This window comes from Chiloscyllium punctatum, chromosome 26, assembly GCF_047496795.1.
Source record: "Chiloscyllium punctatum isolate Juve2018m chromosome 26, sChiPun1.3, whole genome shotgun sequence".
NCBI lineage: Eukaryota > Metazoa > Chordata > Chondrichthyes > Orectolobiformes > Hemiscylliidae > Chiloscyllium > Chiloscyllium punctatum.
Window position 1 is genome coordinate 17,580,422 of NC_092764.1, and position 25,075 is coordinate 17,605,496.

A 25,075-nucleotide genomic window follows, 5' to 3' on the forward strand; every position below is an offset into this window, starting at 1 on the left:
TTTGACTCCCTGACCCCCTGCCTGTAACTTCCAGGCTGCACTCATCACAAACAGTCCACCAATCAACTTAATAAGATACTTAGATGGTATGTCAGAGGAGGATTCCCACAAAGGGATCCCTCCATTTCAAGCACCTGCCTCTGTCAGATGTGTCCCAACACTGGGATTCACAGCCTTGTGCCAATGAAAAAAATTCCATCCAAATAAAGGCCAAATGAGCTGGGATCTTTCCATGCTCACGAGCCTCCTTCGCACACTGAGCAAAGGCTTGCTCATGGGCAGGAACTCAGGCATCAATGTTGAGAATGGACAGATGTAACCTGACATTGTGGTCCAGGGGCAAATCAGTGAGGCCTTGGAGAATCCAAGTCAGCTTTCAGGTCTGAGAGTTCTATTGAGGTCGATTCAGGGTAAAGTTCCAGACTTAGCCAAGGAATCCCTTCAGTTCAGATGGAGGGGATGGTGGAAAATATAGCCATTTCCATCATCAGAATCTAAAGTGGCACTTAAATGAGATGAATAAGATCATTCCCTGTGTCCTGTTACACCCTAAGCCTCATTAAAATTTCAAATCTAATGGTTTTAATAAATTCTAGTACAACAATTCCTTGACCTTTCACACAGCCTACAAAACTTTTGCTTTTAATTCTCACAAAGCTGCGCTAAGTTTCGTAGGTTAGTAACTGATATTACCATTAAACTTTTAAATGCACAACTTGCAGGATATACCTGAGTGGCCATATTGCGCTAATAGCCTCTTCATTCATGAAATTAAATTACTAAGAGAGGAGAAAGATATTAAAAAATCATGAGGGGCAAATTTTTCACACAGAGGGTCGCTCGCATGTGGAACTTCCTAAGGAAGTGGCGGATGGGGGCATAATTACAATATTTAAAAGACATTTGGATAACTACATGAATGGGGAAGGCTTGGAGGGAAATGGGCCAGGAGCAGGCAAGTGTAGCTAGATTAGTTTGGGATTATGTTCGCTATGGACTGGTTGGACCAAAGACCATAAGACCATAAGACCATAAGACATAGGAGTGGAAGTAAGGCTATTCGGCCCATCGAGTCCACTCCGCCATTCAATCATGGCTGATGCGCATTTCAGCTCCACTTGCCAGCGTTCTCCCCGTAGCCCTTAATTCCTCTAGACAACAAGAACCTATCAATCTCGGCCTTGAAGACATTTAGCGTCCCGGCTTCCACTGCACTCCGTGGCAATGAATTCCACAGGCCCACCACTCTCTGGCTGAAGAAATGTCTCCGCATTTCCGTTCTGAAATGACCCCCTCTAATTCTAAGGCTGTGTCCACGGGTCCTAGTCTCCTCGCCTAACAGAAACAATTTTCTAGCATCCACCTTTTCAAAGCCATGTATTATTTTGTACGTCTCTATTAGATCTCCCCTTAATCTTCTAAACTCCAACGAATACAACCCCAGTATCCTCAGCCGTTCAAAGGGTCTGTTTCCGTGCTGTAGGACTGTATGACTAGTAATAGAAATATTTGCTTCGGCTCACTCCCTGAATGATTATTTACTGAACTACTTACAGCAAAGTGCTGTGGTCTTTTTTTACTACAAACACAGAAAGGGGACAGGCTTCCTCAGCCAGAAATGGGATCAAATGTTCAGTGCTATTGACAAGAATTTAATCCCAAGAAATTAATGAATATCTGTAAATGATAAAAATTCTAATAGTTTGGGTTTGTTTCTCTTGGAGTTCTAATAAGTTACCCCTTAATACCTTTTAGATGTGTTTTGATTTTTTTTCCTGAAAATGCTATTGTAGCAACATAGTCCCACAGCTAAGACATATTATATAAATAAATATTTTTGCACCAGCCATAAAAAACGGTTGATATTGGATCCCTTCAAATAATTAAGTAAATGCTGAATCAAATGACTAGAGATTTTTTCTCAAAAGTATACCTTATTCATAAAACTTGCAAAAAATACGACTTGAAAATTACAAAAGTTTCAACAAAATTCAACTTGCCCCCAGACAGAACATTGCTCTCTGAGGTGCCTCAGTACAATTGTAATAGTCTTAACATCTGCAATTTGCATTCCATGTCAGACCACAGCCTGAGGGAAAGCCATTTCAAATTGAAAGCTAAAGTAAATACAAAAGAAGGGAAGGTAAGAAATGCAAGGTATCACGTTCCATTCTGACTTTCCCCAATACAACATCAACCCCGATGTTCTCAATATACAGTTCTTGTCTGGTACATAATGTGTGGAACCTAATGGCTTGTTTCAATTATTTAAAGATGCTCATTAGTCTGGACATCAAGAATGGACCCAGGCAGAGGATATTAACATTGTCCATGTACAGGGAGATTTTGACTTGTGTGCCACCATTAACAGGGACTAATACTCCGCCTTATACCACGTTGTCCTTTCTGATAGACTTAGCAGTAGGTTCTATACAGCGCACGAACAGGACACAGGAGAGACAGTATCCCTATTACTCTTCAGATTTCATTGGAAAGCATATTGGCTTCCGGTCCATGCTTGGAACTGTCCTCATGATGTTGGTGCACAACGTTTGCGTGTGGTTTATATCCCAAGACCTCTTTTTGGAGAGTACCTCCATCATGATGGAGTGTGATATTCTGACAAAGATCTTCTACTGGATTAGGCCATTGAAGCTGTTATGCATCCCTTTCCCACACCTCCCCAGCAGCTCATATTCCTGAGCAGTACAAAGCTTGCAGAGAACAGGATGATCAGCAGACACCTGGTCAAGATGCATCACCAACTCCAGAACAGACTTCACCCAATTGGCAATAACCTAGGGCTAAATTTAAAAGTCCACATTCAGCAGTGAGATGACCACCAATTTGTAATTTCTTCTATCAAGTTTACAGTTCAAAATGTATTTCAATGTCTGTAAACTATTTTGAAATGTCATGAAGGAGCGGCATAAATCATTTTTTCTTCACAGTTAATCACAGAGGTGAAAGTTCTGTAACTTTAAGGGTTTTGAGGATCTGGTAATATATAGAACTCCTCAGGCTGTGTGTTTATCATTGAAGGCTGTGTTTGTTGTGATTTTCACCAACAGGAGAAACAAGTGCACAGCCAGGAACACAGTGTCATGGCCTGTTAACATCACCATCCTAATACCAGTAGCCATTTTAACAGGCATTTTGGAATCTGTACAAGGATCTGGACAGGGGGATTGGGGTGAGCGTGAGGGAGAATGGAGAGAGGGCTAAAGGGAACAGTCAATGAGGGAGTGTAGTGGGGGGGGGGGGGGGTATGTGTGAGACAGGTGTTTGAGCAGCTCTAGGCACCTTGCACAGCCTCCCAACTCCAGGCAGTACCCCTCCCCAGATGGGAGAAAATGAGGACTGCATTTGCTGAAGATCAGAGTGAAGAGTGTGGTGCTGGAAAATCACAGCCTGTCAGCCAACATCTGAGGAGCAGGAGAATTGATATTTCGAGCATAAGCTCTTCATCAGGTTTCCTGTCAATTCTCCTGCTCCTGACAGGCTGTGATTTTCCAGCACCACACTCTCGACCCCTTCCCAGATAGCGTGTGACTCTAGAGGGCTGGTTGGTTATGGTTGGGCATGCATAGTGAAGAAGCAACAGCTGAGGAGACTTGCTGCCCATACAGTGCAGGGGAGAGGTGCTGGGGTAACTCTGCTTTGCCAGCTCCACTTCCAGTTCATCTTCTCTGGCCCCATCAAATCCAGCCTGGTGACCTCAATGGCACATTCACACAGTCACTTCCTGGTCCACAGAGTAGATGTAGAGAATATCACTTGCACCGCAACACATAAGGGTTAGTAGTACATCCATTCAGCCCCTCATGCCTGCACCATAATTTAATATGATCAAAGCTGATCTGATCTAATTCATCTCCACATTCCTGCCCATAACCAGGAATGAATCAAATTTCTGTCGAGCATGCAACATACTCAACGGAGAAAATTTATAGATGTAGGTTTGCTCACTGAGCTGAAAGGTTAGTTTTCAAACGTTTTGTCACCATACTAGGTAACATCATCAGTGTGCCTCTGGATGAAACTTCATCCAGAACCTCAACATGAGCTACAAATCTTCTCAAAACTTGGAGTAAATTTGTATTTATTTCATTTTGTGTAATGTCCAATTTGAAATGTTTTGCAACGTTCTTTTAGACGGAACAGAAAATGCGAGAAATGTTCAGCAGGTCAGGCAGCAGCTGTGCAAAAGGTCCATCGAGAGCAGAAACAGGTGCTGCTGAGTATTTTTGTTGCAGTTTTGGTTTCAGAGTTCCAGCATTTCTGTGTGGATAACTTGGTATGTGGTCATGATTTGGAGATACCGGTGTTGGACTGGGGTGTACAAAGTTAAAAATCACACAACACCAGGTTATAGTCCAACAGGTTTAATTGGAAGCACACTAGCTTTCGGAGCGACGCTCCTTCAACAGGTGATAGTGGAGGGCTCAATCCTAACACACAGAATTTAATGCAAAAATGTACAGTGTGATGTAACTGAAATTATACATTGAAAAATTGATTGTTAAGCCTTTCATCTGTTAGAATACAGTGATAGTTTCGCTTCTTTCATGTGTAAATCACAAAACCGTTTTTTTTAAACAGTTGCATTCTCGGGTTAGCTGTTAACATTGGTGATAGCTAGACAATATGTTGAAGATGAGGTAAAAATAATGACTGCAGATGCTGGAAAGCAAATACAGGATTAATGGTGCTGGAAGAGCATAGCAGTTCAGGCAGCATCCAACGAGCAGCGAAATCGACGTTTCGGGCAAAAGCCCTTCATCAGGAATGCTTTTGCCCGAAACGTCGATTTAGTTGCTCGTTGGATGCTGCCTGAACTGCTGTGCTCTTCCAGCACCACTAATCCAGTAATATGTTGAAGATGCTGGCCCCCTGTGTCCTCTGTCTATGCCATGATGTTTAGATTGATTCTAATCTAAAAAGTGAGATAACGGAGTTTTACATAAATTCATGCAGTTTCAATTCTGAGCTCAAAAACTGCATGACCATTGTTAACAACTAACCTGAGATGGGGAAACTTTTTTAAAAAAAGTTTTTGTGATTTACACATGAAAGAAGTGAAACTATCACTGTATTCTAACAGATGAAAGGTTCAACAATCAATTTTTCAATGTATAATTTCAGTTACATCACACTGTAAATCTTTGCTATAAATTCTGTGTGTTAGGATTGAGCCCTCCACTATCACCTGATGAAAGAGCGTCGTTCCGAAAGCTAGTGTGCTTCCAATTAAACCTGTTGGACTATAACCTGGTGTTGTGTGATTTTTAACTTGGTATGTGGTAACTTCATAAGCAAGAGACTGCACTATCTCCTCGCCAGGCTGGGTGGCGGTGTATGTGGAGCGTCTGGTCAGGTGGGTGTGGGGGAGGAGGGCGTGACCAAAAGTCGGAACCAGGACTGCAGGGGCGTGACCTAATGCCCAGGTGCGGAGCGAGAAGGCAGAGGGGCGGTGCGGTGAAGGGGCGGGTGGAAATGTGGGGCGGGGCGGTGACCGGATGAGGCGACGAAGGGGCGGGGGGCAGTGATGTGGTGGGGCGGGGCGTTGAGGAGAAGGGGCGATGGTGTGGCTGGGCGGGGCGTTGCATTGGAGGGGCGGGGCGTTGCATTGGAGGGGCGGGGCGATGATTGTACCGAAGCGGTGAGTTGATGGGCGGAGTCTGAGGCAGTGGGGAGGGATCAGGCCGTGCGCCGCCAAGGGAGGGCGGGGTCAGCTGTCGGTGTCCGCTGATTGGCTGATTTTGAAAAAGGGTTGGTTTTGGCGGGGTGTGCCGGTGGCGGTTGGAATTGGAGACTGAGGTAAAGCGTGGCGACTGGAGACTCGGGGGGGTTATTCCTATCGTCAGGCTCGGTAACTGAAGTAATGGAGGTCTTTCAGGTTTAGGGGAGGGGGTGATCGAATGAGTCCCCCTACCCTGTCTCTCCCACTCCATTTCCCCGTCCCTTCAGGCCGCTCTTCTTTAAAGGGTGATCGGTCCCGGCGCGGCTATATCCTGTTCAGGGCGGAACAGAATATTGTCTGTGGTTAAAGGAATGGGTAAACATCTAGACAATGTGTGAAATATATGCAACTGCCCACTTTAACAGTAAGAATGTAAAAACGGCTGCTTTTCAATAGTGAGTTTGAGGTGTTTTAGTCAATGAGCCCAAAAAGATGAATGAACAGCTACACAAGTAATTAGGAAAGCTGTCAGAATGTTATCAATAATTTCCAGGAGAATTGGATGCAAAGATGTAGGGAGGTAATACTTCAGTTATATCTGGCACATGGCGAGGCTGCATCTGAAGTGCTATGTACTTGATTTCTCACCTCATTTAAGGACGGATGCAAATAGGTTGGAGGCAGTTCAAATAATGTTTACTAGTTGGTACCTGGAAATGGGAAGGATTTATGGGAGAATGTTAGACTGACTAATCCTATACCACCTTCTAGAGGATAGAGGAGTGAGGTGGATTTGATTGAAAAATGCAAAATCTTGAGTAGTCTGTACAGGGTGGTTGTCAAAATTATGGGGGTTGCTTGTTTAACACATTCATTCACTTTACTTGGAGGGTTTTGTGATTTGATGAGGGCAGAGATGTGATGTATATGGACCTCAGTAAAGCGTTTGATAAGGTTCCCCATGGGAGACTGATTAGCAAGGTTAGATCTCATGGAATACAGGAAGAACTCGCCATTTGGATACAGAACTGGCTCAAAGGTAAAGGTGGTGGTGGAGGGTGTATTTCAGACTGGAGGCCTGTGACCAGTGGAGTGCCACAAGGATCGGTGCAGGGTCCACTACGTTTTCTTCATTTTATATAAATGATTTGGGTGTGAGTATAAGAGGTACAGTTAGTAAGTTTGCAGATGACACCAAAATTCGAGGTGTAGTGGACAGTGAAGAAGGTTATCTCAGATTACAATGGGATCTTGATCAGATGGGCCAATGGGCTGAGAAGTGGCAGATGGAGTTTAATTTAGCTAAATGTGAGGTGCTACACTTTTGGGAAAGCAAATCTTAGCAGGACTTGTACACGTAATGGTAAGGTGCTAAGGAGCTTTGCTGAACAAAGACCTTGGAATGCAGGTTCATAGCTCCTTGAGTAGAGTTGCAGGTAGACAGGACAGCGAAGAAGGCATTTGGTATGCTTTCCTTTTATTGGTCAGAGTAATGAGTACAGGAGTTGGGAGGTCATATTGCAGCTATTCAGGACATTGCTTAGGCCATTGTTGGAATATTGCTTGCAATTTTGGTCTCCTTCCTATCGGAAAGGTGTTGTGAATCTTGAAAGGGTTCAGAAAAGATTTACAAGGATGTTGCCAGGGTTGGAGGATTTGAACTATAGGGAGTGGTTGAATAGGCTGGGGCTGTTTTCCCTGGACCGCTGGAGGCTGAGGTGTGACCTTAGAGGTTTATAAAATCATGAAGAACATGGATAGGGTAAATAGACAAAGTCTTTTCCCTGGAGTGGCGGAGTCCAGAACTAGAGGGCATAGGTTTGGGGTGAGAGAGGAAAGCTATAAAAGAGAACTAAGGGGCAACTTTTTTCATTCATAGGGTGGTACGTGTATGGAATGAGCTGTCAGAGGAAGTGGTGGAGGCTAGTACAATTGCAACATTTAACAGGCATCTGGATTGGGTATATGAATAGGAAGGGTTTGGAGGGATATGGGCCAGGTGCTGGAAGGTGGGACAAGATTGGGTTGGGATATCTGGTCGGCATGGATAAGTTGGACCGAAGGGTCTATTTCCATGCTGTGCATCTCTATGACTAAGTGCAGTCTTGGAATATTTTTAGGCAGAAGTATGAAGCTTCTTGACAAATGAGAGAATGATAAGTTATGGGGGTAGGCAGGAATGTGGCAGGCATACTTGAATCAATGCTGTGTACTCGGCCCCTGTTCTACCCGTTGTACACTCAGGATTGTGTGGCTGAATTCTGCCCCAAATCCATATGCAAGTTTGCTGATGACACCACTGTCGTAGGTTGGATCTCAGACAATGATGAGACAGAATACAGGAAAGAAATTGACTGCTTAGCGGCATGGTGTAAAGACAACAATCCACTGTCAGCAAAACAAAGGAGTTGGTCATTAACTTCAGAAAACAGTGTGGAGAGCACACCCCTGCATCAATGCTGCTGAAGTGGAGATAGTCAAGAGCATCAAGTTCCTGGGAGTGATGATTGTCAACAATCAGTCCTGGTCCACCCATGTTGACATGATTGTCAAGAAAGCACAGTAATACCTGTACTTCTTCAGGAGGCTAAGGAAATTCAGCATGTCCACAAAGACACTTAATAATTTTTATAGATGCACCATAGAAAGCATCCTATCTGGATGTGTCACAGCATGGTATAGTAACTGTCTTCCCAAAACCACAAGAAGCTGCAGAGAGTTGTAAGCACAGCCCTGTCTATTATGCAAACCAACCTTCCACCCGTCAACTCCAACTATACTTCCTGCTGCATTGGGAAAACAATCGACATTATCAAAGACCCCCTCCAAATCTGGTTATACTCTTCCATCAGACTGAAGATGTGAAAGTTTGAATATCTGTTTGGGCAGATTCAAGAACATCTTCTTTCCTGTTATTTTCAGGCTTTTAAAAGGACCACTTAAATGTTAAGTCTGCTCTCTCACTGTCTCTCTGCACCTTCCCTGTAAGCTGTACCTCTTTTCAGTTCTGCTAACCTAGTGCATCTTGTGTGGAGTGATCTGCCTGTATGGCGTGATCTGCCTGTATGGCACACAAAATACTTTCCTGTATCTCGGGATATGTGACAACAGTAAATCAAATTCAGTCAGTCATGATATTGAAAGAGAAAGCTTACTCAGGAGGGTGAAAAGGCTTACTCCTGGTATTTATTCAAATGTACATTTTGGTTTCTATGGAGTGCACTCATAATGGAGCAGATGTTGGGGAAATTGAAATTAAAACAAAAACTAGCAAGAGTTGAAAATGCTCAACATGTCTGACAGTCAATTCTACGTTAAGTTCAACAATTTTATGTATGTTATGTTCCCATTTTTGTTTTCTTTTTATTGCATTTTTGTTTTTCTCTACTTTTGATTTCAGTCAGTAGCATGTCTGCTTTGAACACCTTTGTTTTTTTTTCTTGCTCTCACATCATTCCTTAAAAGTCTGACTCCCCTATCTTCTAAATCCTAGATCTTTTTTCTTTGTCCCACTCACCCTTGCTCAAAATCTATTTTATCCCGAACAATTATGATCTGATCTGATGTGCTATGATCTGATTAGTGTTTCCAGTATTTTCTGAGAGTTGTTGTGGAGGACAGGCTGGGTGGGCATTCTGTTCATAACATCAAGATATAGAGGAAATATCATATCTTCTGATGAGGAACTGTGCAGTCTTCTGGATTCAACATTAAGTTCAAAAATTTCAGATTATGAACTCTGTTCCTTTATCTTTTATTTTATTGCAATGTAAGTGTAAGACCATTAGAATTGGGTTTGGGCGTAGACCATTCAGCTCCTCAAGGTGATTCTCCCCTTTGGTAAAATTTGTGACTAGTCTGACTGCAGCTTTAACTCTCTTTTGGCCTGTTCTTGATAACCCTTGACCTGAATCTTTGTGTTTTCAGACAGCACTGTTCATTATTCTAGAGCTCGTACTCGCTCAGACCAACATTGTTTTTTTGATCCAACCATTTCCATTTTCTGCGTCAGTCATTGTGCCACTGAAACTGAATTAAGTCTTTGTGTGTAAGAGAATTGTATTCCAGGACACAATGGATGAGGAGTTTTGTTATATTTGCTTTAGAAGATGTAATTATAGCAAGGCTATCTTGGTTGTGAATTTGAGTATAGTTTAAGGTTAGATTTCCTGCTCTGATGGAATCCCAGCCTGTATTTGGTTTGACTGGATTTTGCACCTGCTCCATTGCTGCACAACAAATGGCCTAGCTCTTACTTTTAAGGTGACAGGTATGATCTACTTGGAACCTTCATTCTACCATTCTAGTCTTGTGATAAAATTATAATAGATCTGTTGATTAATCGTGGCATTCGATCTCTCTCAGTTAATCTACAACAAACCCAATGATTAGCATGAGAAAATTGCATAGTGGAATGCATTGGTCATGATATTTCTGAACATCTTGTGCCAATGTCTCAATTACTCCTTAAACCTGACATCAGTGGTAGGCAAGTTGTTGGAGGGAATCCTGAGGGACAGGATTTACATGTATTTGGGAAGGCAAGGACTGATTGTGGTAGTCGACATGGCTTTGTGTATGGAAAATCATGTCTCACTAACTCGATTTGAGTTTTTTTTGAAGAAGTAACAAAGAGTATTGATGAAGACAGAGCAGTGGACGTCATCTATATGGACTTCAGAAAGGCATTTGACAAGGTTCTGTTTGGTAAATTGGTTAGCAAGGTTGATCACGTGGAATACAGGGAGAGCTATCCATTTGGATACAGAACTGGCTCGAGGGTAGAAGACAGAATGGTGGTGGAGGGTTGCTTTTCAGACTGGAGGTCTGTGACCAGCAGGGTGCCACAAGGATTGGTGCTGGATCTACTTATTTTTGTTATTTATATAAATGATGTGGATGTGAACATAAGTTAATAATAAATTGGCAGATGACACCAAAATTGAAGGTGTAGTGGACAGCCAAGAAAGTTACGTCAGAGTACTGTGGGATCCTGATCAGATGGGCCAAGGAATGCAGATGGAGTTTAATTTAGATAAGTGTGAGGTGCTAAATTTTGGAAAGGCTAATCACAGCAAGACTTATACACTTAATGGTAAGGTTCTGGGGAGTATTTCTGAACAAAAACCTTGGAATGTCAGGTCATAATTGCTTGAAAATAGAGTCGCAAGTGGATAGGATGATGAAGAAGGCATTTCTATGCTTGCCATTATTGGTCAGTGCGTTGAGTATAGGAGTTGAGAGGTCATGTAGCAGCTGTACAGGATATTGGTTAGGCCACTATTGAGACCAGATTAGATTGGTGCTGGAAAAGCACAGCAAGTCAGGCAGCATCCGCGGAGCAGGAAAATCGACGTTTCGGCAAAAGCCTTTTCCTGCTCCTCGGATGCGGCTTGATTTGCTGTACTTTTCCACCACCACTCTAATCTGGACTCTCATCTCCAGAATCTGCTGTACTCACTTTCGCCACTATTGAGACCAGTTCTAGTTTCCCTGCTATAGGTTGAATGTTGTGAAACTTGAAATGGTTCTTAAAAGATTTACAAGGATGTTGCCAGGTTTAGAGGGTTTGAGCTACAGGGAGAAACTACATTGGAGGCTGAGGTGTGACTTTAGAGGTTTATAAAATCATGAGGGAGATAGGATGAATAGACAAGGTCTTTTTCCTGTGTTGGAGGAGTCCAAGTCTAGAGGGCATAGGTTTAAGGTGAGAAGGGAAAGATTTAAAACTGACCTAAAGGGCAACCTTTTCAAGCAGAGGATGGTGCGGGTATGGAATGAGTTGCCAGAGAAATAGAGGCTGGGTGAGTGTGTGAATAAGAGAGGTTTAGAGGGATATGGGCCAAATGTTGGCAAAAGGGACAAGATTTATTTAGGACATCTGGTCAGCCTGGATGAGTTGAACTGCAAGGTCTGTTTCTGTGCTATGTATCTCTCTGACTCTGGTGGTGGTAGCTGATCACCTGCTCCAATGTCATCATCCTATACTGTATCTATATGCCTGGATGCCATCAGACTCCTGAAATATCTGCTTTGTTCAATGAGTGAGCTTCACATTCCTATAGGATGGATGATTCCAAAGCCTTTTCATCCTCTAGATGAAGACATTATTCCTCACCTCCGTCTTGAATGGCCAAGCCCTTATTCTGAGATTAATGAGAGAGGTCACTGAAACGAGTGTCATCTTACTGCAGAAATTATTCATCCTTGTGCTTTCCTCTCCTAGCCACATGAACAGTCTTTTGCATTGCATTTGTTGAAGCTGTGCTCCACTCCTAGCTCGCACTAAACCTGAGTTTGGTCCTAAGCACTCACATTTTTGCAGATTCCCCAGAAAGTTTCTACAGATTTACAGACACTAATTTAAGGAGTACTGGTGTAGAGAAAATAGCAGCTGATTAGTGCATAGTAAGCTCCTTCAATAGTGTGATTATCTGCTTTTGATGTTGATTGTTGAGCATTGTCCAGTACACTGAAAGAACTGCTCTGCTTCTCCTTGAATAACACCATGGGACCTCTTGTGGCAAGCTGAAAAGTCTGACCAGATCTCTGTTTAAACTCTTGACTAAAAGATGGTATCTCAGACTGTGCAGCACTCTTTCAATATTGTCTTGATGTGATATCCTAAGTTTGAATGCTAAGACTCCATTCAGGTTTGGGACACAATCATCTGCCTTGAGAAAGAGTATTAAAATTGAGCCACAGCTGACCTTTTGAGGCTTATTCAATTCTGCACCCAGTTCAATGCATTTTCAGTAGATTTTTGTGTATTATCAGGTGCCTGGAAATGGATGCAACAGAATACCTGATTAAAGTGCTGTCAAGGTTTCGAATAAGTGACTTCCCCAAGTTACTGAAATCCTGGGATTTTCTGTCTGCAAGTCAACTTCAAGAAATAAACTTCAAGGAGTATACAAGAAAAGACCTAATTTTGGAGATAGCTGCACTCTGTGAGGTGATGTACAATGTTATGTAATAGTTGATGGGTGACTGAGTTTCCTTCTTTTAGAAATCCTTAATAGTCTCTTCAAGAAACAATACTTTTTTGGCAGCAAATAAATTTCAATTCTTTAGCTCCACCACTTTTATAAATATTTAAATGTGCTATTTCTTTTCTAAGGAAGCACTAGTATATTTTATAGTGACGTGGTGTTGCTGACTGATTTGGAGAACAAAAAATAATTGAATATGTTTTTCAGTTGTTTTGAAAGTTTTTTTTAAAGCAATACCAAATATATTTTTAAAAATTTATTCTAGGGCAATGGAGTAACCCTAAATCAGATAGCAGATTTGGATATGATTTGTAAGTATTAATTAAGTTTGCCTTACAGTTTAGATATGTCACGTTTTGTTAATAATTTACAATAAAACTTTTACTATCAAGTCTAATACTTCCATCAGGCCTTTTGTTATTAAAACATTAGAATTTGCTATCTATTTCTAGTTTGTACAGCTGCTTTGCGCCAATATTTTTGCATTCTCTTGAAGTACTATCAGAACAAATATTTGTTATCTGAACATTTAAATGCAAAGATGCTTAACTTGTGTTTTATTTTCTGAATTGTATACACACGCAGATTATTGTACATACCCTCAGAAGAAAAGATGGAGTTCCTACCAAATGTTTAGGTCAAAAGGTGTGTATAATCTTCTATAATTCCATGCGCATTTCTTTGGGCAGCATTTAGTAGCTGCTTTGCAATTAACTGCAACATGTTTCATCAATTCATGTTTTATTTTCAGGTGGTGAGGAAGCAACTTTATTTGATTTTGGACACTTCAAAAAAACATTTGAAAGAAATCTCAAAATGCTCATTAGAAATGTAAGTCACACTACTTGCCAAACTGCCTTTTAGCTCTTATTCGCTCAGCCAGAGCACACATTTTTGTTTCGCCTTTCCAAGTGCAAGGATAAAGTACTGTAGACTGGATTTTCCCGTCATTGAGCAAACCAGTCCTTATGTTCATGTGAAAGTTCCAAGCCCTTTTGGAAGAGTGCTTGGCTATAGTGATGATTCTTTTCAATTTAATGGTGTACATTAAACAGTTAAATAAAATTTCAATACAAGAGGTCCGTACTGAAAATGTGTTGCTGGAAAAGCGCAGCAGGTCAGGCAGCATCCAAGGAACAGGAGAATCGATGTTTCGGGCATGAGTCCTTCTTCAGGGCTCATGCCCGAAACGTTGATTCTCATGCTCCTTGGATGCTGCCTGACCTGCTGCACTTTTCCAGCAACACATTTTTAGCTCTGATCCCCAGCATCTGCAGTCCTCACTTTCTCTTACAAGAAATCAGTACTAAATATTGGAGAACAGTATGTAATATTTTGCAAACAAATCGAGGTGTTGTGCTTAATTGTAAATGCAAAAAATCCCTGTGAAGCTGCTTGGGAATCTCAAAGTCACCTGTAGGTTTTCACCTGTTCACCAATGAAAATATGTACTCCACTGATATTGATGATGTTTGTAAGGCTGCGGGGGAAAGCAGAGGAGTGGAACTAATTGCATAGTTTTCAAAGTGCTGGCATAGGAATTGAATTGAATAGCCGCCTCCTGCACTTGCAAAAGTGATCATGAATCAAAGTGTGATTTTTTTTCTCTCTTGAAACGATTTGCATTTGTGTTTGAGCTGTAGTGACTACTATACAGTAAAGCTCAGCATTTTCTATCTACCAGTAATGTTCCTACAAACAGCAAAAAGGTGAATGAACAATCCTTTTAATCAAGTAATCCAGCAAACTATGTGATTTGTGTTTTTATTTGAAATGGAATGCCACTCATTTTATTTTCAATAGTGTTCTCAAGAATTTGGAAAAAATTTATTTGGACATGATTACATGAATGTTTCTAGATTTTGTTAAATTCTCAAGTGGGTTTCAACAACATGTTTTGACCGAGATGAGCATTCCCAACTAAACCAAGCCATTGCATGATAATATAACCCGTACATGTTAAAACTGGTGTACAATGGTTGAGGTGCATAAATATTAGAAATTGTAAAATTCTAAAGATAAAACTTTGAGGTACATTGGTTAGTCAATGTATAAAAGAAAATCTGGAGTTCAAAGCTTTGTTGCATTTACTGTGTAATTGCAGCATTTCCTTCTTAGATATGTTAACTGAATTTATCAGACTTGTCTACTGTTCTGAATTATTCGCAGATGAACTGAGTAACCTAAGACAAGTGGTTACTTGGAAGAAGTGACTAATTTAGTGAAGTTATAAGAGTTGTTAAACCATCATTTTATTTTTGCCAGCTGTCTACTTTCGTGTAGTCTAACTCCAAGTTATTTGTTTATAGCCATTTTCAATTAAATCATGTTACCTGACTTTGTGCAGATTGTTGTGTTTTTAAAAGAATTACTTATATAGTAATACTTAGATGGCTCTGTCGTTGATTGTAATTTCAGATTCCAATTTACTTTTCTTTCATAGGTCATGGTCAACTTTTTGGAATATGGGGAAGCAGTTTGGATCCGAATTGCATGGGGCAAACATCACTCCCCACCTAACCAGCAACGGGCTGCCTATGCAGTGTACTACCCACATACCCCTTATGTTTTCATGGCTAATATTGTTGCACAGTACAGGGTGTATCTTTCTCAGGTAAAACAGCTTCACTTAGATATTACCTATAATCTGGATTATGTAGCATGGAAGACTGTTTCCAATTCGCCATCCTTCTCAAAATAATATTTAAACCTAGCATAGCTCTCAAATGTACAAAAGCAAAAAAATTGCAGATTCTGGGTTTTTGAAATTAAATACAAAATGCTGGGCATTATTAGCAGGTTAGGAAATATCTGTCGAGAAAGGAGCACTAATATTTCCAAGTCAATGGTTTTGCAGAGAAATGCAAAAACAAATTGAACTGAAAGTACAGCCTTTCTCAAATTGTGGGCTGACTCTTGGTATTGGTTTCCTTGTTAGGGATGAGATCTACGAGTACTGTCACTCTTGGGATTGCAAGTTAACATTCTGATGGATATTTGAAAGGAATATAGAATTGTTCGTACAGAAATTGTTAATTTGCATGTTATTTTTGTTACATACCATGAAAACAAAACATGCACTCCATGTGGACTTCCAGAGGCCTCAAGTCCCTTGCCTGAAAAGCTCTTGACTATGAACTTTTAGGTTACTTTCCTTTTGGAGTTGAAGCAGCTCTAGGTATTTAGAAATAAAAAAAAATCTTTTCAATGAACTAAACTCTGATCATCTTGCCATGTAACATTGGCAGGAATTTGGCTAGATTGCATGAACAGTTTGAGTTTGCCACCCCTTGCTTAGAATTCGGTGCATTTTACTGGAAGTTTCAAGTACCAGTTCTTTCCTAATTTGACTGATTTGTTTTTCAGGCACTGGTTGTTGCTACCGAGCATAACATGCTCAAAGAATTGGATCTACGAGGACGTTGTTTGGACTCCCTTCGAGCCATTACTCTTAAAAGATTTAATCCGGTAATATAAAGCGTTTTCTTCCCTCCAATACTTGCTACAAACTGGAGTTCTTGACACTGAACTGGGTTGATTCCTTGAAAAGTTTTAATCTCCCACACCCCATCCCCAGTTCTCCAATGAAAATCAGGCATTGCCTGGATAGTCATGGGTTGAGCCTTTTTGTTTTAATTTGCTCTTGAGCGATAATTTCCAAGACTTGAGGATGTCGGGTGGTGGAATCACAGTTTGTCAGACCCATTGCCTACATAAAATACTGCCTGTGCTCTTTACTCTCTACATGAATAGAGTCTTAATGACGTTTGTTTGTCTTTTCCACTCATTACTGAGTCCTGGGTTATCCAGCCCACTTCTTGAAAGATCCATCTCTTTGAAGAATTATTTTCAATACACAGCTCATTGGTTAAAGCTTTTTTGTCACCTCTGCCATTAATGATTTGTTGTAAGTGCTTTCTTTTCATTTTTATGGGAACCTTAGGAAGGTTTGCTTTGTTAAAGTCGCGATGTAAATAAAGTTGCACTTGTGTTGACATTATACTTTATTTATTTTAATTTCAGGCACTTTCTATGCACCACAGGAAAGCACTCCAACAGATAAACACCAATCAGGAATCTGGTATTAATTCATTATTTTCATGCATTACAATCTTCCCGTATTCTGACAGGGGTTGGATGATTTATAGATAACATGCTCGGTTGGAGAAATGCCTTGCGCAAAATTATAAAAGGTGTATTTACTTGGGCAAGGAAGAAGTGTTTGTTGTTTCTGTGTTGTAGGTGCATGTAACCTCCTTCCTGATTGCAGGAAGTGCTATGATTTTATTGTGGTAAACCTTTTATTTATGGATGCTGGCAGAGGAGGAATGCCAAATGATCTTGGCCTGTTTCTTAACAATGTTGGAAATTATAAACTGAAATCAGAAACAGTATTTAGTATTTAATTATTTTGTTAAACTTGGACTTTTGGTTTGTTTTGTGTATTGCCCGTGCATTACAGTAATATTTGAGAAAAATATTTTCAACCAATCTGAACCGACACCATCATGACATATCTTTGGGCCATATGGGACTTGAACTCAAACGTCTGGCCCAGAGATGAAGACTGCAGTATACAAAAATGGAATGTTACATATTTATCTACACTAATAATAGGTTAACTGTGGTGGTTTTCTTTTATTCAATTTTGCAGTAACCTATATATTGGAGAGGGCTCTCCTGTTGACTTTTAATACAAATATCTTTTGCAAGAATAAACTGAAACTTTTAACTAATCTGCTTGTTTTTCTGATTCAAACAGAATAGATGTTACCTTGCTGGGTAATAGAAATTATTTAATTGGTCCTTAACTAGACAGGTTGCTCTGACATTTTCTACTCTTCTCCTCTACCCTCTAAGTACAAGATCAGAGGATCATCATAGAAAATCTCAGAGAGAAGGAAGATGCCAAAAGATTAACATTTGCAACTTTTGGTGAAGGATCGCTCCCAAAACTGGAGGAGGTTCATTACAGAGTGTGTACTAAGTACTGTTTCTCTAATTTGATGCAACTGATTGAAGATCACAGCATATGTTAGACCATTTCTGTTCCTCACAGGGAAGCTAAAATAATCTATTCTGTGTATGTAGACTGGGACTTCCAGGTTCAGGTTTTTTTTAGTAGTTCCAGTTCAGCACTATACTATCCGGTCCAAACGTTTTTGTGTCAAGCTTCATTCTGCAGTATTGAATAAATAATTTAACTGACATTTAATGCAGGGCACGTATTAACAGTCAGCTAATTGCACATGATTTTTTTCAAATGAGGCATATGGACTGAAGTTCTGTTCACCTGAATGAAAGCAAAATACTGCAGGTGCTTAAAATCTGAAATCAAGATGGAAAAAATTCAGCAGGTCTCTGAATAAAGAAGCTAAATTAACTGACCTATTGAGAAAGTCTATAGCTTTAAAACTTGTCCTTAAACTAAACTAATGCTATACTGAATTATAGAACACATTTGCTGCACACTAGAAAATAAGCCAACAGGCAAGGGTGGAGGTGTCAGGCCACATAAAGGGGGAACCCAGGATATGCAGAGATAAAAATATCTGTTCTCATCAAGTGATAACAGAATGCTGTAAGGCAATTAAGAATATTTGCCTTAACATTAATGAATCTGTGTAAACAGGACACAGAGTGATAACGTTCACGGCTGTTCCCTTGTGAAATTAATGACAGTGTTTGATCATCTTGTAAGCATGTCAAAAGCCTTGGAATTAACAGTCAGGTACTGTCAGTTATAATGGATTCTTATTACCCTTGCAAGCTAGGCAGACAGAGGGGAAAAACATTTTTCTGTTACAGTCCCTGACTTGAGAGTTCAAAAGGACACTAGAGAGAGACCACTTTAGTGCTGAGATTGCCAAAGCCATTAGAAAATTAACTCTTTGTGCTTCCTTGCTCTGGATTGAATGTTTTGAATTTAATTGCATTTTGGGGCTTTATGATGATTTTGAGTAGCCATCGCTGATTATGAAAAGCAAACTCTGTAAAAGGTAATATTGATGAAGCTTTAAATTACTTACTGTTCTTACAGACCATAACTGCCCCACTGTCAACTCTAACTAGTCAGATCTTATGTCTTATTTGAATCACAACCCTGAAAAGAAAGCGTGTTTAATTCGAGACTAATGAATCATTTAAAATACAACCTTACGGTAATGTTTCAACCTCAGGTACAGAATGATTCTGTGCTTAAGGTAAAAAGCAGCAGTCTGCTCCTAGCTTAAATTATTCTAAACCAAACATTGAAGAATTCTGACACAATCTGTCAGGAAGCCATTTTATGGTCCAAGTTTGCCCTCCTTGCTAAGAAGCCATTTTATAAAACAATGGTATCGGACATGCAAGCTGTCCAAGGTTACCTTCTGACCTCTCCCTCTTAGTTTAGACTGGTACTTTTTTATGATAGGAACTTGTCTCGCCAACAAGCGCCTGACTTGGCTGGATTTGTTTTTCCAATCTGATGGATTGCTAAGGGGCTGTGGGAGTGATCAGTTAAGCATACACAGACCTGTCAATTAACTCCTCTTCCTTATAATTTATTGCCTTTCCGCTGTTATCTGTCTGATTTAGAATATGCAGTATTTTTGTAAATGTTTTGTATAAAGGAAGTCTGTTTGTGACAGAAGGAGAGAGAGTAGCCTGTGAGGGCTCTTCAGGGAAGAGCTGGTATCCTAAGGTTTTAGAACCTTAGTTAGCCTGGCTTATAAGTATCAGTGTTATGTTGTAACAGTGATGCTATTGGTAAATAAAGGGGAAGACCAAAATTAAACTAAACTGTCAGTAAGCGGTATTTTATTCTAGATGACCAAAGAGTATGATCTCCAGGACTAACCAAGAGAGGCTTACAAGTAAGTCCATTAGGGATTCCCTGGGCCCTCTCAAATCTGCAGTTTAACACTATAGTTACCTTTATTTTTATCTCCTTTTCTTTTTGAATAAGCATGTTACATTTGCAATTTTCTAAACCTCTGAGACTTCTAGAACCTGAGGATTCTTGAAATATTAATACTTTGAATCCACCATCTGTGCAGCTACTTCCTTAAATATTGCAGGATGCATGCCACCAGATCCAGCGGACTTGTGTGTTTTGCATCAGTTTCCATAGCATTTTTTCTCAGATGATATTTTGTTTACTTTCTCCCTCTCCTTTAGCCCCTCTAATTATTTAATATGTCGGGGTGCTATGGTGTCTTGTACCATGAAGAATGATGTAAAGCGTTTATTCAACTCCTCTACCATTTTCCACATCGCTATTGTGATTTCACCAGTCTCATTCTCTGAAGAGCCTTTGTTCACTTTGACCTTTGTTTCTTTTTTATTCCACAAGGTTAAACAAACTTGCTTTCTGCCTTGATGATTCTAGGAAGTTATCCTTTAGTTTAATTAAAGCATATTCCATAGCAGTGAACCATCACAGCCAGCTGTTGTCTGTATTTGCATATTCAATTAAGGCTGATAATGGCAACAAGGAGTGAGCAATTCTGTGTAATATTTCCCCAATTTTGAAGTCTGATGGAAAATCTTTATAAAAATAAATGTTGTCTTCATATTTCAGTCCGTAAAAGGAGTTTCTAATAAGCTGTTCTACTGGTTTTTAATTTGGCAAATGTGGTATCCCCAATTCTAATACCAAATATATTCTATCAGTTACAAACTGTTTTTAAGGATGAACACAACATGGGGCTGTTATCAGACAGAAGAAAACCATTCCGATGTGTGGCAAAGTTTTCCAGTCCAAATATCCTTGAGTCATTGAGAGCACTTCCAGCACTTGGTATGTATGCTGTGTATTAATTTACATTTATTTAAGTCTCCCTAGTTCTTTTCCTGTCACCCCACTTTTTTCAGTATCAGAATTATTACAGTGTATGAAGCAAATCAGTCCATGTGCACTGGCTGTCTGCAAGTTGAGTTTGTTCTATTCTCCTGCCTTTTTCCCCATAACCCTATACAATATTTCTTTGCACGTAATTAACTCTTGACCTTTTGGTGCATCCGCTACACTTGAAGGCAGTGCTTTTCAGATCCTGACTACCCATTTCGTGGAAGTGTTTTTTTTTTCACATCATATATATGTTTGTTTTTCAAATTACTGTAAATCTTTGCCCTTTCTTTCTCAATTTTTTTACAATTGGGAACAAGTTCTCACAGCCTCTATGCTGACCCCTACTGATTTTTGAAAACTTTTATCAAATCTCAACTGCACCTTCTCCCCTTCAAGGAAGATATTCCCAATTTCTTCAATCTATTGTTCTAACTGAGGTCTTTCAACCCTAGAAATATTCTTCAAAACGTCTTCTGTTCTTATCCTGAAGTGTGCCATTCAGAACTGTATGCTACTTGTTTTGTAAGGCTGGTGGAGCACTTCCAGGATCTGAATTTCTGGATTGCTTGCGAGAGAAATTGTCTGCTTTTCATGCGTGGCTTTTCTTTGAATTTAAATTAATTCACTACTTGACGGTAATGAGAACCTCAAGATTTTTAAATTGGTAAAATGCCTGTTTGCAGTTTGATCTGTACCTTGTACAGGTTAAAGGTAACAGGGCAAAAATTTATAGAATATCTTAAGTTCACGTTTGATGGAAGAAGTGATACTGTGGCTCAGTGGTTAGCACTGCTGCCTCACAGCACCAGGGTCCCAGGTTCGATCCCTGCCTTGGGGAGAATGTGCAAACTCCACACAGTCAGTTACCCATGTCTGCATGGGTTTCCTTGGGGTGCTCCGGTTTCCTCCCACAATCCAAAGATGTGCAGGTTAGGTGAATTGGTCATGCCAAATTGCCCATTGTCAGGGGTGGGCTACTCTTCAGAGGGTCGGTATGGACTTGTTGGGCCAAAGGGCCTGTTTCCATAGTGAAGGGAATCTAATCTAATCTGTAACCGTGACACTTTGTTTCAGGGATTGCTGATGTTCCCATTTCAACCATGTTCAGCAGTATACCAGAAAAGGGAAAGAATTATTTCAAAATAATGGATAAAAGGACGGGTGGACCGAATACATCAGGCCCTTAACTTTATAGTCCAAGGACATTCTGTAAATACTTGTATGTTTCCTGTGGAAAACTCTTGCCTCTTCAATTATGTAATGAAGCTTTAGATTTTCCCCATGTCTATTGACAAATTTTTTGCACAGTGTGAATGTGACATTGTTAATGTTACTTCCTAAAATTAATCTTCACTTTATCAGAAGCAATTCATATAATCCCATCTTTGCAAAGTTTAATAAAAAAAAATTTGACATAATGTCTCTTGAAAAAAATTAGGAACTTTATACATTTCTATGTCATTTTGTTTTATACTTTCTAGGTTCCCCATGTACAGGAATGGGGAAATTAAGCAGGAAAGTGATGACCCTGCAGTGTTAGATTTGATAATGCCAATTGTAGATCCACAAGTGCATAACGGCATTATTTGAGAAATGTGAAAGAATTTGGCATCCTTAGAATCTGACCCTTCAAGGTGCTAAATAGGTGGTTAATAACTTTGATTAAACAACACCCTATGATGTCTTTCTTCCCATCTGTTCCCTACAGTCTATTCCAGGTTCATGTTCTTGCTTTAAAATTGTTACAACTGGTTTTAAATATGTTATTATGTGGGAGGTGCCTACAGACTAAAGTGCCGCTATGCTGTGCAGTCTTGGTTTGTAAGATGTTATACGGTTGTGCCTTTACAGTTTGAAAAAGTTTGTACGTTACCCCATGAAAATTTCCTTTTCAGATACTAGTTTCAAACAAATGTTTCTATGCCATCTGGGCTTGCATTTTTTAAAGAAAGAAATGCAAGAGGTGTTTTAATTTAGATATTTAGATAATTACTTCTTTGCAACTGTTATAGTTGTACTTCTGTTTTTTTTTCAAAATGTTCTTCAGTTCCCTGTCTTCTAGCCCTCTTCCAACTGAAACTGTTTTTATTTTGCTGCTTCTACTGTTTGTCTTCATGATTACCAAAAGGTTGCTTACTCTATCTGTAAGAGTATGACTGACTGACTAATTTCTACCTTACACATACCTTATGTACTACAACATTTGGAAATTTCAAGTGATGATTAATATTCCAACAGCCTAACTGGACAGTGTTGCACTCTAAATTTCGGGAGAGTGAATCAAAGCTTCATTTAGGTGAATTTGACCTTTAATTTAAGACCAGGTTAGTGGATTAAATGAGAAAATGGTTCAATGTGGGTCTTCCACTTGCATACTGTCAGATTCTTATATCTAAGTGGATTGTAATCTAATGTTTAATAAATCTCTTTCAAATCTGCAACTAGAAAGAATGGAGAAGCCACTAGGTTTGAGAACATGCTGAATATACTCTTGCAACATTTGGTTGTAGATCTTTTGAAACAAAATCCACTTAGCCAGTTTCCCATAAATGATTTTCTAACCATGTATCAAGTTTGAGTCAGAATGTTAGGTGAGCATTTGGTTAAATCGCTGTTTTAGGTATCATTTAGAATTAACTTAAGGTAAGACAAATTGCATTCTCATCTGCCGAGTTGCATTTTATGCAAATAATAATTCACTTTTTTGCCAGGGAAATAATTAGAATTTAGCAGCTTGATCTATCAAGACTATATCTCCAGCTAGAGGTACAATCAACATTATGCTACCAGAAAGACTATTCTCCTTCCTTTTCTAAGGAAAACATGTCAATAAAGTTTCATTTTGGAGAGTGTCAAGAGTGAGATGATAAACTGGTCCACCTCCACTTCCATTTTTAACCCAGGCTTTGCTTAAAATGTCTTGGTGAGGAAACGCAAGTGCTTTTGTTTAATTCATATTCACTTGTACTTACCCCATGTAGGTTATCATTTCCACTTGGTTGTCTGAGATCTTGCATTGGGTCAATCTTTTCTCTATTTAAAAATACCTCATTACAGCACAAAGACTAATTCAATTCACAAGCTTCTGCATCTGCACAAGCAATGAGCGGCATTCGAGTTTGTAGCTTTCCAGATGAGTTCTGTAAAGAGACCCCTCCAACTGAAATGATGTGCTGAGCTCTTACATTTCTTGAGCCCAGGTTAACATGGAACAATAGTTGAAGTTTATGAACACTTGTTCTGCATCCATTCATTTGAGCTCCACGTATGTTTGTTTGAATCAACAGTGAACGTTGAGCTATTCAGTTTTGAAGTATAACAGCTGAGCCAGACAGTCCACACATTGCTTTCTGCAGGACATGAATATCAGTAGTGCAAACTCTTCACCAGTTTTCTTTATCAGATTATTGGGAATGGAAGCTAATTATATTATTTTAACTCAAATTACAGCTCTGCACAGATTAGGGACTTGTATCCAACTTTAAAGGTCTGTGTGTCTCAATTACTTTATAAATGTAATTTTTGATAAGCTCATTATGAAGATCTAATTGGACAAATATTACAGCAGCCCATAATTAAAGCTTTTCTACATGCAATCCAAAAGATATTTCAGTACAGCTGACAGTTGGTGGGGATGAATTGATCCAGTCTTGTTACGAATCTAACCTTCACTGGGCTCTTTAAAGTATTGTTTGAAAACTATTGACATTCATTTGCACAGTGTAAAGTTGTTTAAATAGTTTTATATATGTAAATGCAATAAATTTTTGTAGTTACTTGGAACTTTGCTTTGTTTTAATGTTTAAAGATCAAGTACTTCTAATCTTTTCTGCGAATTTATAGAATGTGCAGTCTTACTGGCAAGCTGAGCATTTGTTGCTAATAATAACTGCCATTGAATATGATGGGTGGTAAACTGGTGTATTGAACATCTCTAGTGATTTACATGCAACTTATCTAAGAATGTATGGTCTGTATTTTTATAGCATAATCCAAACTTGCTATATCTGCAAGAAATTGACTTTATTATCAATACGGCTGAAGTTTTTACCACACATTTAATGCTTAAACCAAATTTGTTGTGACAGATGGTATATCTCAGTACCATAAAGAGAAAAGACATTTTAAGTATGAAAAAATACTTGGATGTTGGCAGGGACAATGGATTGGAACCAGGCTTTAAATGATCCCTCTGATTTTAAAAGGGGCGTTGTAACTTCAGGTACAGAAGTCTAGCTTCAATTCAGTTGCTTGGGCTAGGTCACTTACTGGGTAAAAAGATCACTTACTGGTTAACAGCCAGAACATAGGCAAATTCAAAACTGGATTGGAAATGTGAGATTCTCTTCCATTAAAAAGCAACATTGCAAATTAAGTTTTCAAATCCCTCTAATTAATGCAAAATCTTTTACACCCAAGATGCTAATTAAAGTTGATTGTAATACATGATTTAAGTAAATTTGGTGGACGATATGCAGAGTTTGGTGAAATTTCAATGCAAGCTTAATCATTTGATGTTTAGAAGATAGAACCAGTGATTGACTACCACATTCCAGTGTATTTGAG

General features: G+C 39.5%; 1 protein-coding gene across 3 annotated transcripts; it reads left to right on the forward strand.

The window, feature by feature from the left end:
- The first annotated feature begins 5,759 nt into the window (after positions 1–5,759).
- Positions 5,760–24,292, forward strand: cenpn (centromere protein N). Of its 3 annotated transcripts, none has more exons than XM_072595874.1 (11): positions 5,760–5,820; positions 12,461–12,638; positions 12,941–12,986; positions 13,261–13,320; positions 13,427–13,506; positions 15,119–15,289; positions 16,042–16,143; positions 16,699–16,756; positions 17,536–17,651; positions 20,332–20,458; positions 21,584–24,292. In XM_072595874.1, the coding sequence occupies exons 2-11, from the start codon at positions 12,471–12,473 to the stop codon at positions 21,694–21,696; spliced, it is 1,041 nt and encodes a 346-aa protein (XP_072451975.1). In that variant the 5' UTR covers positions 5,760–5,820; positions 12,461–12,470; the 3' UTR covers positions 21,697–24,292. The 3 variants fall into 3 exon arrangements, with proteins under 3 accessions (XP_072451975.1, XP_072451976.1, XP_072451977.1); XM_072595875.1 differs by having other exon boundaries at positions 5,803–5,872; XM_072595876.1 differs by lacking the exon at positions 5,760–5,820 and adding an exon at positions 5,861–5,881.
- The last annotated feature ends 783 nt before the right edge of the window (positions 24,293–25,075 follow it).

Bases quoted from the DNA above. Each gene is read 5' to 3' on its own strand.
- cenpn (XM_072595874.1), top strand. From the start codon at position 12,471: ATGGATGCAACAGAATACCTGATTAAAGTGCTGTCAAGGTTTCGAATA. The intron at 16,144-16,698 runs GTAATATAAAGC...TTTTAATTTCAG, and splicing joins CTCTTAAAAGATTTAATCCG to GCACTTTCTATGCACCACAG. The intron at 16,757-17,535 runs GTATTAATTCAT...CTACCCTCTAAG, and splicing joins AAACACCAATCAGGAATCTG to TACAAGATCAGAGGATCATC.